The sequence below is a fragment of the Podospora pseudopauciseta genome (genome assembly GCF_035222475.1).
Source record: "Podospora pseudopauciseta strain CBS 411.78 chromosome 5 map unlocalized CBS411.78m_5.2, whole genome shotgun sequence".
Lineage (NCBI taxonomy): Eukaryota > Fungi > Ascomycota > Sordariomycetes > Sordariales > Podosporaceae > Podospora > Podospora pseudopauciseta.
In genome coordinates this window covers 2,417,622-2,431,547 of record NW_026946666.1, presented here as the reverse complement: position 1 = coordinate 2,431,547, position 13,926 = coordinate 2,417,622, and the positions used below count along the sequence as shown (strand labels likewise).

Here is a 13,926-nt window from a genome sequence, read left to right as displayed (position 1 = left end):
TGAAGCCACCGTGCTTCCTGGACCAAGTGATCAAGCCCAGACACCCAACCGCGCCCGGCAGCCCCTATATATTTCCCTTTCACAACGCAACCTCCTGTCACCTCCTCGTCAGCCAACACGGACCACCGGCATGTGTGTAGCAATGAAGCCATCTCAATCCCTGGGATAACACCATCCACCCACGGATGATCACCCTCGAACATGGCAGTTCTGGTGGGGAACCCTGCATGCCGTGATCCGTATTCATCCAACAAGCCATTGTTGATGATTGCCAAGATGCATGTCAGCAAGGACGTGTAACCATCGGGTCAATCAAACAGTCTTCTCCCCGCTTTGCGGCTGCAACATTGCTACTATCATCGCATGCACCATGGACAACTGCAGGGTACGTTATCCCCAACGTGCTATCACGTAGCGAATACGCAGGGGTTATGCAGGGCGAACCATGCATAATGGGGCTGTGTGTGTGTTGTCAAGCTGAAGGAAATACCACTGATGGTGCAACTGCAAGGTCCTAAGTATTGAAAATGATAGGAGACGGATAGCGGGAAGATGATGTGGGCAATTGTGGGTACAAGACCTTGGTATGTCGAGGAAGTGGGAATAGCTTGCAAGGTCTGAATCTTGATAATGATTGGCATTGACGAAGTCTATCGTATGGCGTTGTGTACAGCTCGGTGATATGCCAAAAACGTGCTATCCAAGTTTCCCGCTAGTAGAAATATCTTGGTTCCCAACGCTACTAGCGCAAGCCAAATTCTTACTGCGGATGGTGTCCTGAGGCTGTATGGGGGCACATTCGTTACGGAGATGTGCCACATCCCGAACTCTGTCGGGCAATGCCACGCACCAGCTGGTGTTATACCCTTGGCTTCTGATAAGCCGGTGTATTTTCTTGCTGACGGCGGAGGATTGATCGTGCATCGTGTTTTCCTTAAAATGTTCGCTGCTCCTTCCATGCCTACGCCTCTTCACTTCTTGGGTGGTGCTGGTGGGGGTGCCACATCCGTTGGCCTTCCCTTGGCCTGGTTCTTGAGCTCGTCAATAAAGTATTTGAAGAAACTCCTAGCCTGTTCGTATCCTTCTCTAGGGTCTGCTGAGGCCTCTCCCTGGCGCAGTGGTTCGTGTGGGTTGCGCCCGTATCGGAAATCTTCGACTCTACGGTGGATGCGCCGTACGCCGTGATGGAATCCGGGGCTTTGGAGGATCTTTGTCGGTTAGAGCCTTGTATAGGGATCGGGGAGCAGGATGATTGGGGAGCTTACTCGGGCGACGATATGATCCTGGAAATGTAAGTCAGTACAAGCTCTCCAAGATAACAGCGAGGAAGACAAACCTCTACTCGCAGGTACACCTGCCAAAGTATGCGAGCCCAAGCCATGCTTCGAAAGGGACTGGAAAGTAAAAAAAAAGGTGGGCGATATATTACATCGATAATAGAGTAGCAACCCAAGCGACAGAGTCCACTGGGTCACTTCGTGACGACAATGGTGACGTTCAAGGTCTGCCGCTGAATGGAACGAGCACGCCGCTGGGAAGAGCGACACGGGACGCCACTTCACGTGACTTTAATCTCTGCTTTGTCAGGTGGGGAAGTGTCGCATTTGGGGGCTTTGGAGATGCCAAGGATGAATGATAATTCTCCCCACCAACATCAACACCAGTCTTCAGAGCAACGTAATGGTCAAATATTCCTATCTACCCTAGGCGGCGTCCTTCTCGAGAAAACCGTTTCTGTTGTTTCGGCTTTATCATCGTGGGTGTGTCTGTGCGCCGATGGGCTGACCTGGTTGGTCATCGCTTGATTGTCAACACCTATCCAATTTCTCGCTGGTCTTTTGCTTGGGGAATATCAAACCTCCGATCTGGATTTTTCCTTCCTTTTACATTCTTCTTTTTCTTTAAAAAAAATTGCCTCCGAATAAATCGATATCACTTACCTCCTCAATATTCCATGCCAATCATCGTCGTTCTCCCGATAATGCTCATCACTACAAGTTCACGAACCAGCTGGCTTCACATTGCTTCAAATCAGCATGACTTGTTCTTGACACTCAAAACTGAGTCTTGGCCATGCGTCCATGCCGTTTCGATACCAGAACAGCCGGGTCGGGTATTGTGTCCGGCTTTTGGCGGCCTGAGAGAGGCGAAGACGGCACGGTTGAAGACGTTGGACTTCATCGGCCCGCTTCCAGACCACCACCAGAAGAAACAAGAAACGGCGTTTCAACCAATGCTCATAATGTTGTTGTGTGTCAGGTCTTCGGTGATGGTGGGCGGCACAGCGAGGCTAATAATAAGGATGTTGAAGGCCTGAACAACGTCCGACAACCTGGGCCAGATGGCATTCTGACCATCACCATCGTTTTGTGTAATTTTCTCAACTCGTTGTTTTGCACGATTAATTGGTCACACCAAAATGAAGATTCAAGAAGACCAGATCAAGTCAGTTGGGCTTACGCTGCTATATGAGCCTGACGGACCAATCGATCCAGCCGTTGAGTGAGTAGACCACCCTTCCGGCTGAATGAGAGCACTGTCTGATCATCATGCGCAGTATTATCTTGGTCCATGGCATGGGCGGCCATCCTGTCAGGTCATGGAAGTGCTTTGACGAAGGGCAAACGCCAACACCCATCACGCCAATACATCCCTCATCAACACAAGGGAAGAGACTGAGAAAGCCGCCTCCTACAGCGCAACTCAGGCGAACGAACTCGGAGCCGTTACTTGCCAAAGAGGAAGGCTTTGTTAGCAGATCGCGAACTTTGCTGAGAAAAGCCTCGTTCAAGTCATCTTCCCGATTACGTCTTGCCGACTTTGCGGATCAGCTTAACGAGGCCCCAAGGAACGACGTGTTCTGGCCGTTGGACTTTTTACCGCAATCCTGCCCAAACGCCAGGATATTTACGTGGGGCTACCACACCCTGGTTGTGGACAAGAAGCCCCTCCGGCTACAAGGCGACATATTTGCGCATGCCAGCGAGTTTTTGTTTGAACTGGCTACTGCGCGGGCAGCGTTTGGGGCGCAAGCGCGTCCTCTTGTCTTCGTTGCTCATTCCACCGGCGGTATCATCCTAAAAGAAGTAAGGGTCTCTGGCTTGTCATGTTTTATTGGCTAACTCTTGTAGATCCTTCGCCTCGCCGACATCGAACGCGACGGACCTCTGAAAAATGTCCTTTTCTCGACATCCGCCGTGGTTTTCCTCGCTAGCCCTCACCGCGCCACGGAACATGCATCACTTGGAGACGCTGTGACAAGTATGGGCAGTGTGACCCTCTCTGTTGACCCGGACGATCCTGTTTTGCCACAGCTTTGTGGTGGCAGCAGCGCTGAGATTGAGCTTGGACGACAATCCTTCATCAGGCGATGGAACGAGTTCAACTTCAGGGTCAAGACATTCCAGGAGTCTGTTATTCCAAGCTTTGCAGATGCTGATGAGCGGGCTGCCGCAGTAAGTGACCGCCAATTCCCGGCAAAGAAGGACAGAGACCTGACAAATGCACACAGACCGTACGTCGACTTGCAAGCTTCATCGGAGACCCTCGAGAAAAGGCAACAACGATCGGGGCTTTGCATAACAACGTTGCTAAGTTTTGGTCGATGGAAGATGCGGGATACCAAGCTTTGATAACTTGCTTGGCTGAGTTTGTTCGGGACGAAGAGGAAAGAGTAAGTCACCTCCAGATTGATGTCAAGTTATTGCCAGCTAACCTGAAGGAGCGTCATGTCCTGAATAGCGAAGAAACCGACTGCCTGGCGGCACTCGTTCCACCCCCAATTTTTCACGCCGAGACCCCCCTGGCCGCATCCTATCCTGGAACCTGCCTTTGGCTATACGATCTGTACGACTTTCAGACATGGCACAACCGAAGTGGCCCAGACAAGAACAAGGTCTTCTGGATACGAGGCGAATCTGGGTGTGGCAAGAATATCCTTCTCACGTCTCTACGCAGGAGGCTTGGACGACAGTGGGGCCCTGCTGGAGCATCCATTATCGGCATTACAGCACACCCGACAAGCATCCCAGCGAGTGTCTGTCGTAGTCTTTTGGGACAGCTATTTCTGCAGGACCCGCGTCTTCGGAAGGCATTACTCGAACTCTATAGGCAACCTCGAGCTGACCCGGAGGCCTTCGATGACGCCCAAGTTTTGTCATTCTTTTCCGATTTTTACATCGGCCAACCAATCAAGACCCCCACAAGACGAACCTTCATCCTCGTCGAGATACCGGATGAGGCTGGGTCGATGTATGTCGGAGAGGTAATCAGTCGTCTGTCCCGTCTCGCACATAACTCCAACTTCAGCATATGCGTCACCAGTGCTTACCACCCCGAAACCGAGCTGTACAATACCATCAGCGTCCCAATGCACATCCGAAACACCGACGATATCCTTCGTTTTGTCAGTCTCAACTTGATGGCAGAATGGGAGGAACGCAACCGTACAGTCATGATGATTGGTCGCAAAGCAGGAGGCGTCTTTTTATGGGCTGAGATTGTGGTTAATATCGTTAATGCGGCTATTCTAGAAGGCGCTACTCAGGAGCTCATCGAGTGCACCCTACAAGAGGTTTCTGGTGATTTGCACGGGCTGTATGAGTGGATGTTAAGCACCTTGAACGAGAAAGAAAGGGCTGAGGCATTGATCCTCTTTCAGTGGGTAATACTTGCCTCCGAGCCGATGCGCCTGAATGATCTCTTCATTGCAATCAGACTCACCGACCCAAACCAGTTCGAACACTACAAGCGTCTCGGGCCGTTGATGGCTCTGGATGTTGGAGCCCCATTTTCGATGCGGGACCTCCGGCAACTTCGGAATTCTGTGATAACATCCGACACACCCTGTCAATTCCACAGATGGGTACGAACCCGCTCCATTGGTCTCCTTGAAGCCAAGTCGGAGGGAAACGATTCCCTTGGCCTTCAACGAGTACAGGCACGTCACTGCTCCGTCCGCTCTTTCTTCCTCTCGGGCCGAGGCTTTACTTGCCTCACGTCTGGCAACAGTACCATCCCGGCCAACCTAACCACGACCGACTTCCTCAATATCTCACATTACTCCCTCCTCCGAGCTTGTCTGGCCTACCTCAATATGCGTGACTTTGAGAGTCTAACTCAAAGTCCCAAACCAAGCCCAAACGTCAAGTCAGCCCTTTTTCTCAACCTCAACATTCCGCTGCGGCCCTTCTCGACGACTGCCAACCAACGCCAGCTAATCACGTCATCCTACCCCTTCCTTCAATACGCCGTCTCCAACCTTATCTTCCATCTGTTGTCACCACAACACTTCCGCTATTTCCTACCTCAAAATGAGCTCTTCCTTGCCCTCTCCGCGAATAAGTTCCACCTATGGAAATGATGGACTTCACTTTTCGGGACTCATGATGCAGATGAGATTATCACTTTGCATACAAAGACAGGGACCAAGACAAGAGGATTGATGAGTCCTGTTTATGGAGCTAGGTTTAGGCTTGAGAGGGTGTTGAGGAAGTTGGGGGGGTTGTCTGTTGCTGCTTTGAGGGTGAAGGAGGAGGAGCAGAGGTTGGGGAAAGGGAGGAAGGAAGGAAGGAGGAGTGGGTGGGTGGGAAGGGGGATTATGTCGCCCGTTACACCTATTTTGTCGGCACCTGGCTTGGGAAGGGGGGTTGGGAGGAAGAAGGAGTGGAAGCCTGTGGAAGAACAGAGGTTCGAGTTGCCGGGGAAGTTGATGCTGGATTCGCCTGGGGTTGGGGAGGAATTGGGGGGGGTGCCGGTTGGGTTGGCTGTATGATAGTCATCCGCCACCGGTAGTCTCAAGACTGGAAACCCTCCATATCAACCATAAAATGTGCGGTCCTTTTTACCGCAGCATACAGAATAGGCACTTCAATTGGGCCAACTTTGTGGAACAGTGACGACCTGCTCTCAAGGCAGCCAGCAGACACGGGCTTGACAGACAGTCCACTCAACTAGGTAATAGGATATCTCCTTCACATGATTTGTTCATTCGTTCCAATGGACGCATGCATCTTCATACATCTTAAACGCTACTTCTGGAAGGTCCCATCCGCCGGTTGTGTGTCTTCTCGACCCATCCCTCCGATATATTGGCTTCGACCATGCCCCCCTCCCTCATCTGCAAGCCTCACCAATAGCAACCCATCATTGCTCACCGGGCTGTTAATGATGTTGATGACCTGCAGTGGCTGAGAGACAACTCTCTGCAGTTTTGATCAGGCTACGAGATACCTGAGGCACTCCTGCAGGTGGGTGTGTTTCAGTGGCATTATCGTGTCCTTCTCCGCTCTTTCGTCCCGCGATGCCTTGTTTCCTTTTCTCTAGCAGCAATCTCTCGAGGTTCTGAACACAACATTGTTTTCCTTGACTGCTCTTGGTTTGTCTCATAGCCACTTGTTGATACCCGGAACCAAACGCTTATCTTTGTTAGGTATGTGTACCTTCCACCTCGCATGAACATAGCAAAGGATTTCCGAGTCTAAGTTACTCCCCCTCTCGACAACCAGCCCATCCTTCCTCCTACACAACTTGCCGAACCTACCTGTAGTTGTTCGGTATCGATCATGTCTGGCCTAGAAACCCTCGCGGCGCTTGGTCTCGTCTGCAACGTGTTCCAAATTACTAGTTTTGCCGATGAATTGTACACGACTTGCACTCGACTTCTGAAGAGAGAGACACCCGACGCAGACTTGTCCAAAACCCTAGTCCATCTCAACGCTGTTTTTGACAACGTCACACAGAGTCTCAATTCGGCTACACAAACTCTCACGCAAAATGACCGGCAACTCCTTGCTATAGCAAAGGAATGTAAAGCTGCTGCCACAGCTCTAGGAGAGGAATTGGGCAAATTTCAAGCGACAACGACTACTGGAAGAAGATGGCAGTCAATCGAACTTAGGACGAAACACACATTGACACTCAAAAAGAAGCATGAGGAGCTTGAGAAGACCCTGAACAGGAACCAGTCCGCACTTGAGACCCGTTTGTGGTACAGCATCTGGTAAGTTACTGCCTCCGTTTCCTCCAAGGGAGCCTCTCTAATTTCACTACCTAACATGGCTTCAGCACCAAAACCGAAGCAATCCATATACGCCAACGGGACGATTTCGTTAAACTTGACTTGCAGCTCCGCAATCTTGTCACGGCTATTGCAGATGGGGAATCACGCATGACTTGCTTGCTCATTCAACAAGGGGATTCCATCCGGGACCACGTGACAGCTGAGGCAGCAAGTATCAGGCTTGGTCACGATTCTATTCTCACTCACGTTACGACCGAGGTGACGAATCTGAAAACCGCCATATTCGATGAAGCCAAGCACCGTAGGCTTTTGAAGAGTGTCAAGTACGGCAGCCTGAACGAACGGCGCAATCAGATCAGAACGCCCACTGCCAACACCTTAAGATGGATTTTTGGGCATTCTGAAAACGACGATGATATCGAAGACGACGACGACGATGACGACGACGAATGAGGATAGCAACGAACCGGACGAGAGCAGAATAGACGAGGAACATGAAGATATTCATAAGCTTCTCGGAGACGCTGCAAGACGTCAGGAGGCTTCAATTCAGTTCCTGTCGTCGCTGCAGTCGACAAAAGAGCCTCTTTTCTGGATATGCGGGAAGCCAGGCTCCGGCAAAAGTACTCTCATGAAGTATGTCGCCAATAATCCCAGAACTATACGGCTTGTTAATGCGGCTGGGAAACAGACTGTCATCCTGAGCCACTTCATCCGGACTGGTGGTCAACCTATGGAGAGAAGGATCAAGGGAGTTTTGTGTTCGTTGCTCCATCAATTGCTCGACTCCGTTGCCGAGATGACCACCAGAATCAGCACCCAATATTCCTGGACGGTCAAGAAAGTGGAAGCTCCTGACTGGAACAAGAAGGAGCTCAAGAAGGTTCTCAAATTGGCTCTAGAGCATCTGGGCACCGACGTCTGTATATTTTTGGACGGGCTTGACGAGATCGATGCCGGTCTATCAGAAGGACAACGGCGACTTCTGAACTTCGTTAAGGAGTTCCAAACTCTAAAGAATGTCAAAATATGCGTCGCAAGTCGTCCTGAACCCCTTCTAAAAAGCGGTCTATCCCATGCGCCAATGTTCAAAATTCACGAACTCACACAGTGGGACATTTGGAAATACGCCTCCAGTGTCTTGGACACACGTTTCAAGCAGCTTGCTGGCCCTGACCAAACACCACTCCTGAAAAGTATTTGTGAGATGGCTGATGGAGTGTTTTTGTGGCTTGCACTGGCCCTTCAGTCGCTAAGAAATGGTTTAGCCCAAGGCGACAGTGTTTGGGAACTAGGCAAGCGCCTGAGAGCTTTGCCGAGAGATTTGAAAGATCGATATGCGGCGATGTGGAAGCGACTTGGAGATGACGAGCCTCTGTATCGACGAGATGCTGCAATGTATCTCAGCACAGTTTTGGCCTGCCAGCTCATCGATAACCGCAAGCCATTAGCCATCGGTGAATTGCTTTTGGCAACTAACTTGAGCCTCATGGATCAGTTTTGCCATGGAAGGTTAGAAACCGAGGGCCTGGAGCGAACTCTCACGAAGACATCGGATCAACTTGCGCGCCGAATACAAGTCCGTTGCGTAGGGCTCCTGGAGGTCACAGAAAACGCCAACACGCCCCTGTTTAACAGGGTTCACTTTATTCATCGATCGGCCAAAGAGTTTCTTGAGGGGTCCGAAGAGGGACAGAAGCTGTTGCAGGGTGATCGTCTCAGCAAAGTGCAAAGGCTTGTCAAAATTACACAGGCTGTGCTTGTTCCTGTACTACTGTTTCCCGAAGGTTCCCTCGAACAGAGTAACGTGCGGACGATGTGCGACAACCCTGCTTCCTTCTTCCGCGAGATTCAGCATAATTGGAGGAGATATGGGAGCTCGCGGGTGCAAGTGTTGGAGATTCTTTCCGCTGCCGAGGGCATTCTTGAGGCATGGCCGTCCAGTCGCACCAGCCCATAGCTCAAGTGCCATGGATCGATATTCTCGGCGTCGCCTCAAGTGAATACGCACATGATTTTTTGCTCGACAGGTTAAGAACTTTGGATGAAGCTGGGCAGGTTTCTGTGGAGTACAACACCTATCTGCTCACGGCCGCCCTATCAGATGACCTTTTTGGGATCGATGGCAAATTCTTCGAAATAGTGAATGATATGGATCCAAGACTCTTTGACTAGTCGGATGAGGAAGATGAGGCATTGTTTCACAACCCCAAGTGTGATTTGAAAGAGGTTGTGATCGGGAGCTTGGAGATGACCTTGGAGGTTTTGCGAATTCGAGAAATCAACCCGGACCTCCGGACATTCTCCTACAACGGCTATACGATAAACGGCGACACACCTGCAGCATTCCACGTCAGCCCGACAGAGGCAGCCGCAAGACTGTTGCTAGCCGCCAATATAACACACTATATCCAAGGCCTCATAGCCCTCATGATCAACAAGCTCTTGGATCTGGGTGCCGATTTGTCTAAGCGCACAAGGTTCACTATCTGCCCTGTCTACCAACATGAAATGAAAGGGATATTTGAGTTCAGCTCTCATGGATGGTCGTCCGTTGCATGTGCAGAGATTGTCGACGCAATCCATGGTGGTGGGCTTTTCGTCGAGACCGACACTGCAACCCTGCTCGCACTCGCCCGCCGTATGTTTTATCATCGAGATGATCTGTCCGACTCCGAAAAGGATTGTGTCAGGAGGCTCCGGAAAATGAAGTTTCGGGTAACTCGCATTATCTATATTTCTCGGGATTATAACTGCTTCGACACCGCCGACTTCACGTACACAGATTCTCTGGTTCATAGTCTCAAGCGCATAGTTATGATTGAAGACGCGAAATTGTATCTTATGGAAATTGATAAGCTGATGGAATACATGCAAAACAACCTGGAACGTCGGAAGCGAAGGGATTTGGTCAAAGAATTTATTGCTGAAGACATTGCCTGGAGTTGGAGTGATGAAAGGACTCGTCGACCACAAAAGTATGTGGATCGTCGGGAGCCACTTAAAGATGTGTCCAGACAGTCAAAGACATTGCACAATCAACTGGAATTTTTTTAAGACGATTCATTTTTCAACGACGATTCAAGCCTTTTCTGAAGAAAATGATGAAGGGAGACCGTTTTGTGGTGAAGAAGAGAGTAATGATGAAGGAGAATGGAGCAACATGAGCGATTGAAACGCAATTCCCATTATATATGGCGATCAATACTTGATGGTACCTTACTCATATCGAATAGAGGTCTTGGGTCAATTTCGGTGGATGTCGGAGCCTGGGTACCGATGTCATAGGATAGTCATAGATAGGATAATCACTAAACCAAGGTCGACGACGAGTTTCGAGGTGTTCAGACAACCTTCAAGTGCCTTTGACATGCTCCGTTCTCCTTCACCAGCCATAGTCCCTTCGCTTTGAGCACAATCCTCAGCCATGATGTCCACCGCTGTTGATAAGCTCCTTCGGAAAATGAAGTTCCAAGATGGACAACAGGAAGAGTACCTTGGTTAATAACCACTTGTATTCATGTTTAACGCTTTGCCACATCCGCGTAAGATACCCAAGGTGAACTTTTACCAGAAAACGGGCCCGTCAGACCATCATATATCCTCAAATTACCCTACAACATCCAGGGGAACTAGGTCGGTAGGTGCATCGTAGCTAGTCTAAATGCATGAATCCATTCCCATGCTCTCATGAGGATTATCAGATTAGGTACCGCTAATGGGATGAGGATGACGGCCGTCCCGATCTGGAGCTATGCTCAAGACTTTTGTATAACTTTACTTTCATATTTTCCGAACAAAGTTTGACTCAGATGGAGCCTAGGTGTGACCTTTCTATTGGTGCGCATGCTAGAACAGCAATGTAACGTGGAATGGATGTTGACGGTATTCGCCGCTCGGTATGTCATTGCATTCTCCACCGACTGCACAATCCCCAAAACCTTTCTCCGCTCTTTACCTTGGTTCTCTCGATCTCCCGACAATGGCTCATCCTCCCCCGCTCCCGAGTCCCCGGCTTGGTGATCGGTTCGGTTCGGCATTGGCACCCTCAACTGCAACCACATCACCCAACGGCGAAGAGCTGTTCCCACGATCTTTCTAAATACCCGTCGCCCCCCTGCATAGCGTCGCACCAAAACAGCCACCCGCAAACCTTACCCACCACAGCATTGGAGCGCTTCTACCAAACGCCTCCCAAGATCAACCCACCACATCAACCCAAATACCCACCCGCCAGATATTTGCCTATATTGAAGCATCCCGGGAACCTGGATTCAGCATGTTTTGTTTAGATCACGGTCTGGCGGATCATCGGGTGGCAAGGCCGCGGTTGTTGTAACTCGATGGATTTCTCGGTGTGTGAGGGGAAGAAGGGGATGCTTAAAACCATCGTCGTTGACCGACCTCCGAGAACTCATGGATTCTTCTTCTTCCTCTTCAGTCTTGTCAGTGTCAATTCTGCTTTTGCGCTTATTACCATTTCTTGGTGGTGGTGCAAAGTAAAACCGGCAGGATGATCCACCTCAAGCCAGCCCTCGCGGCGTTGTTGGCGCTGTCGACGCAATGTGTGGCTATTGATTTGTTTGTCAAGTCTTCGGGGGGGAATAAGACGACTGATATCATGTATGGTCTTATGCACGAGGTGTGTGTTTTGCGAGATCTCCCTTTTGTTTTTGCGCACTGCTGACATGGAGACTGCAAACAGGATATCAACAACTCCGGCGACGGCGGCATCTACGCCGAGCTCATCTCCAACCGCGCGTTCCAAGGGAGTGAGAAGTTCCCCTCCAACCTCGACAACTGGAGCCCCATCGGTGGCGCTACTCTTACCCTTCAAAAGCTTGCCAAGCCCCTTTCCTCTGCGCTGCCTTACTCCGTCAATGTCGCCAACCCCAAGGAGGGCAAGGGCAAGGGCAAGGACACCAAGGGGAAGAAGGTTGGCTTGGCCAATGCTGGGTTTTGGGGTATGGATGTCAAGAGGCAGAAGTACACTGGTAGCTTCCACGTTACTGGTGAGTACAAGGGTGACTTTGAGGTTAGCTTGCGCAGCGCGATTACCGGGGAGACCTTTGGCAAGAAGGTGGTGAAGGGTGGGAGTAAGAAGGGGAAGTGGACCGAGAAGGAGTTTGAGTTGGTGCCTTTCAAGGATGCGCCCAACAGCAACAACACCTTTGTTGTGCAGTGGGATGCCGAGGTATGTGCTTCTTTGATATTGGCTGAGATAGAAGTTGGGTTGACATGATGTGGTGCAGGGCGCAAAGGACGGATCTTTGGATCTCAACTTGATCAGCTTGTTCCCTCCGACATTCAAAGGAAGGAAGAATGGACTGAGAATTGATCTTGCGCAGACGATGGTTGAGCTGAAGCCGGTAAGTCCTCTCTGGTCAGAAAAGAGGAGCCTTTGCTAACGCTTGACAGACCTTCTTGCGCTTCCCCGGTGGCAACATGCTCGAGGGTAACACCTTGGACACTTGGTGGAAGTGGTACGAGACCATTGGCCCCCTGAAGGATCGCCCGGGCATGGCTGGTGTCTGGGAGTACCAGCAAACCCTTGGCTTGGGTCTGGTCGAGTACATGGAGTGGGCCGATGACATGAACTTGGAGCCCAGTATGTGATCCCATTTTCTGGAGTGACTTCTCTTGCTAACGCATCCACAGTTGTCGGTGTCTTCGCTGGTCTTGCCCTCGATGGCTCGTTTGTTCCCGAATCCGAGATGGGATGGGTCATCCAACAGGCTCTCGACGAAATCGAGTTCCTCACTGGCGATGCTAAGACCACCAAATGGGGTGCCGTCCGCGCGAAGCTTGGTCACCCCAAGCCTTGGAAGGTCAAGTGGGTTGAAATCGGTAACGAGGATTGGCTTGCCGGACGCCCTGCTGGCTTCGAGTCGTACATTAACTACCGCTTCCCCATGATGATGAAGGCCTTCAACGAGAAGTACCCCGACATCAAGATCATCGCCTCGCCCTCCATCTTCGACAACATGACAATCCCCGCGGGCGCTGCCGGTGATCACCACCCGTACCTGACTCCCGATGAGTTCGTTGAGAGATTCGCCAAGTTCGATAACTTGAGCAAGGATAACGTGACGCTCATCGGCGAGGCTGCGTCGACGCATCCTAACGGTGGTATCGCTTGGGAGGGAGATCTCATGCCCTTGCCTTGGTGGGGCGGCAGTGTTGCTGAGGCTATCTTCCTGATCAGCACTGAGAGAAACGGTGACAAGATCATCGGTGCTACTTACGCGCCTGGTCTTCGCAGCTTGGACCGCTGGCAATGGAGCATGACCTGGGTGCAGCATGCCGCTGACCCGGCCCTCACCACTCGCTCGACCAGTTGGTATGTCTGGAGAATCCTCGCCCACCACATCATCCGTGAGACGCTCCCGGTCGATGCCCCGGCCGGCAAGCCCAACTTTGACCCTCTGTTCTACGTTGCCGGAAAGAGCGAGACTGGCACCGGTATCTTCAAGGCTGCCGTCTACAACTCGACTGAATTGATCCCGGTGTCGTTGAAGTTTGATGGTCTTAACGAGGGAGCGGTTGCCAACTTGACGGTGCTTACTGGGCCGGAGGATCCGTATGGATACAACGACCCCTTCACTGGTATCAATGTTGTCAAGGAGAAGACCACCTTCATCAAGGCCGGAAAGGGCGGCAAGTTCACCTTCACCCTACCGGGCTTGAGTGTTGCTGTGTTAGAGACGGCCGACGCGGTCAAGGGTGGCAAGGGAAAGGGCAAGGGCAAGGGAAAGGGTAACTGAGGAAAAGTAAACGAAGCTGAATGTGATACCGATCGGAGCAATACAAAGTCGAAATAAAAAGACAGACCCGATCATCTAGACACTCTATTGACCATGTGACAAGGAGGGAGCAACTGCCTTGCCTTATAGGCGCCGAACAAG

General features: G+C 51.0%; 5 protein-coding genes across 5 annotated transcripts; 4 read left to right on the top strand and 1 right to left on the bottom strand.

Moving 5' to 3' along the window:
• Positions 1 to 559: 559 nt before the first annotated feature.
• Positions 560 to 1,513, bottom strand: QC763_511710 (uncharacterized protein). Its single transcript, XM_062913728.1, has 3 exons — positions 1,337 to 1,513; positions 1,266 to 1,283; positions 560 to 1,208 (listed from the first exon to the last, which is right to left on the bottom strand). Exons 1-3 carry the CDS (start codon positions 1,379 to 1,381, stop codon positions 972 to 974), a joined length of 300 nt encoding a protein of 99 aa, XP_062764498.1. The 5' UTR covers positions 1,382 to 1,513; the 3' UTR covers positions 560 to 971.
• A 79-nt stretch (positions 1,514 to 1,592) lies between these two features.
• QC763_0086960 (uncharacterized protein) lies at positions 1,593 to 5,394 on the top strand. Its single transcript, XM_062906199.1, has 5 exons — positions 1,593 to 2,502; positions 2,558 to 3,086; positions 3,132 to 3,455; positions 3,512 to 3,673; positions 3,725 to 5,394. The coding sequence occupies exons 1-5, from the start codon at positions 2,420 to 2,422 to the stop codon at positions 5,360 to 5,362; spliced, it is 2,736 nt and encodes a 911-aa protein (XP_062764497.1). The 5' UTR covers positions 1,593 to 2,419; the 3' UTR covers positions 5,363 to 5,394.
• A 49-nt stretch (positions 5,395 to 5,443) lies between these two features.
• QC763_0086950 (uncharacterized protein) lies at positions 5,444 to 5,773 on the top strand (the record flags this gene model as incomplete). The annotated part of the gene is made up of 1 exon (XM_062906198.1): positions 5,444 to 5,773. The coding sequence occupies one exon, from the start codon at positions 5,444 to 5,446 to the stop codon at positions 5,771 to 5,773; it is 330 nt and encodes a 109-aa protein (XP_062764496.1).
• A 2,047-nt stretch (positions 5,774 to 7,820) lies between these two features.
• Positions 7,821 to 8,981, top strand: QC763_511680 (uncharacterized protein; the record flags this gene model as incomplete). The annotated part of the gene is made up of 1 exon (XM_062913727.1): positions 7,821 to 8,981. The coding sequence occupies one exon, from the start codon at positions 7,821 to 7,823 to the stop codon at positions 8,979 to 8,981; it is 1,161 nt and encodes a 386-aa protein (XP_062764495.1).
• A 1,878-nt stretch (positions 8,982 to 10,859) lies between these two features.
• QC763_511670 (uncharacterized protein) lies at positions 10,860 to 13,865 on the top strand. The gene is made up of 5 exons (XM_062913726.1): positions 10,860 to 11,663; positions 11,727 to 12,215; positions 12,274 to 12,390; positions 12,440 to 12,629; positions 12,680 to 13,865. Exons 1-5 carry the CDS (start codon positions 11,535 to 11,537, stop codon positions 13,783 to 13,785), a joined length of 2,031 nt encoding a protein of 676 aa, XP_062764494.1. The 5' UTR covers positions 10,860 to 11,534; the 3' UTR covers positions 13,786 to 13,865.
• The last annotated feature ends 61 nt before the right edge of the window (positions 13,866 to 13,926 follow it).

Excerpts from the sequence above, each read along its gene's own strand:
- QC763_511710 (XM_062913728.1), bottom strand. The coding sequence starts at position 1,381 with ATGGCTTGGGCTCGCATACTTTGGCAGGTGTACCTGCGAGTAGAG.
- QC763_0086960 (XM_062906199.1), top strand. The coding sequence starts at position 2,420 with ATGAAGATTCAAGAAGACCAGATCAAGTCAGTTGGGCTTACGCTGCTA. Across the intron at positions 2,503-2,557 it reads CCAATCGATCCAGCCGTTGA|TATTATCTTGGTCCATGGCA; the intron begins GTGAGTAGACCA and ends CATCATGCGCAG. Across the intron at positions 3,456-3,511 it reads CTGATGAGCGGGCTGCCGCA|ACCGTACGTCGACTTGCAAG; the intron begins GTAAGTGACCGC and ends AAATGCACACAG.
- QC763_511670 (XM_062913726.1), top strand. The coding sequence starts at position 11,535 with ATGATCCACCTCAAGCCAGCCCTCGCGGCGTTGTTGGCGCTGTCGACG. Across the intron at positions 11,664-11,726 it reads TGTATGGTCTTATGCACGAG|GATATCAACAACTCCGGCGA; the intron begins GTGTGTGTTTTG and ends GACTGCAAACAG. Across the intron at positions 12,630-12,679 it reads TGACATGAACTTGGAGCCCA|TTGTCGGTGTCTTCGCTGGT; the intron begins GTATGTGATCCC and ends ACGCATCCACAG.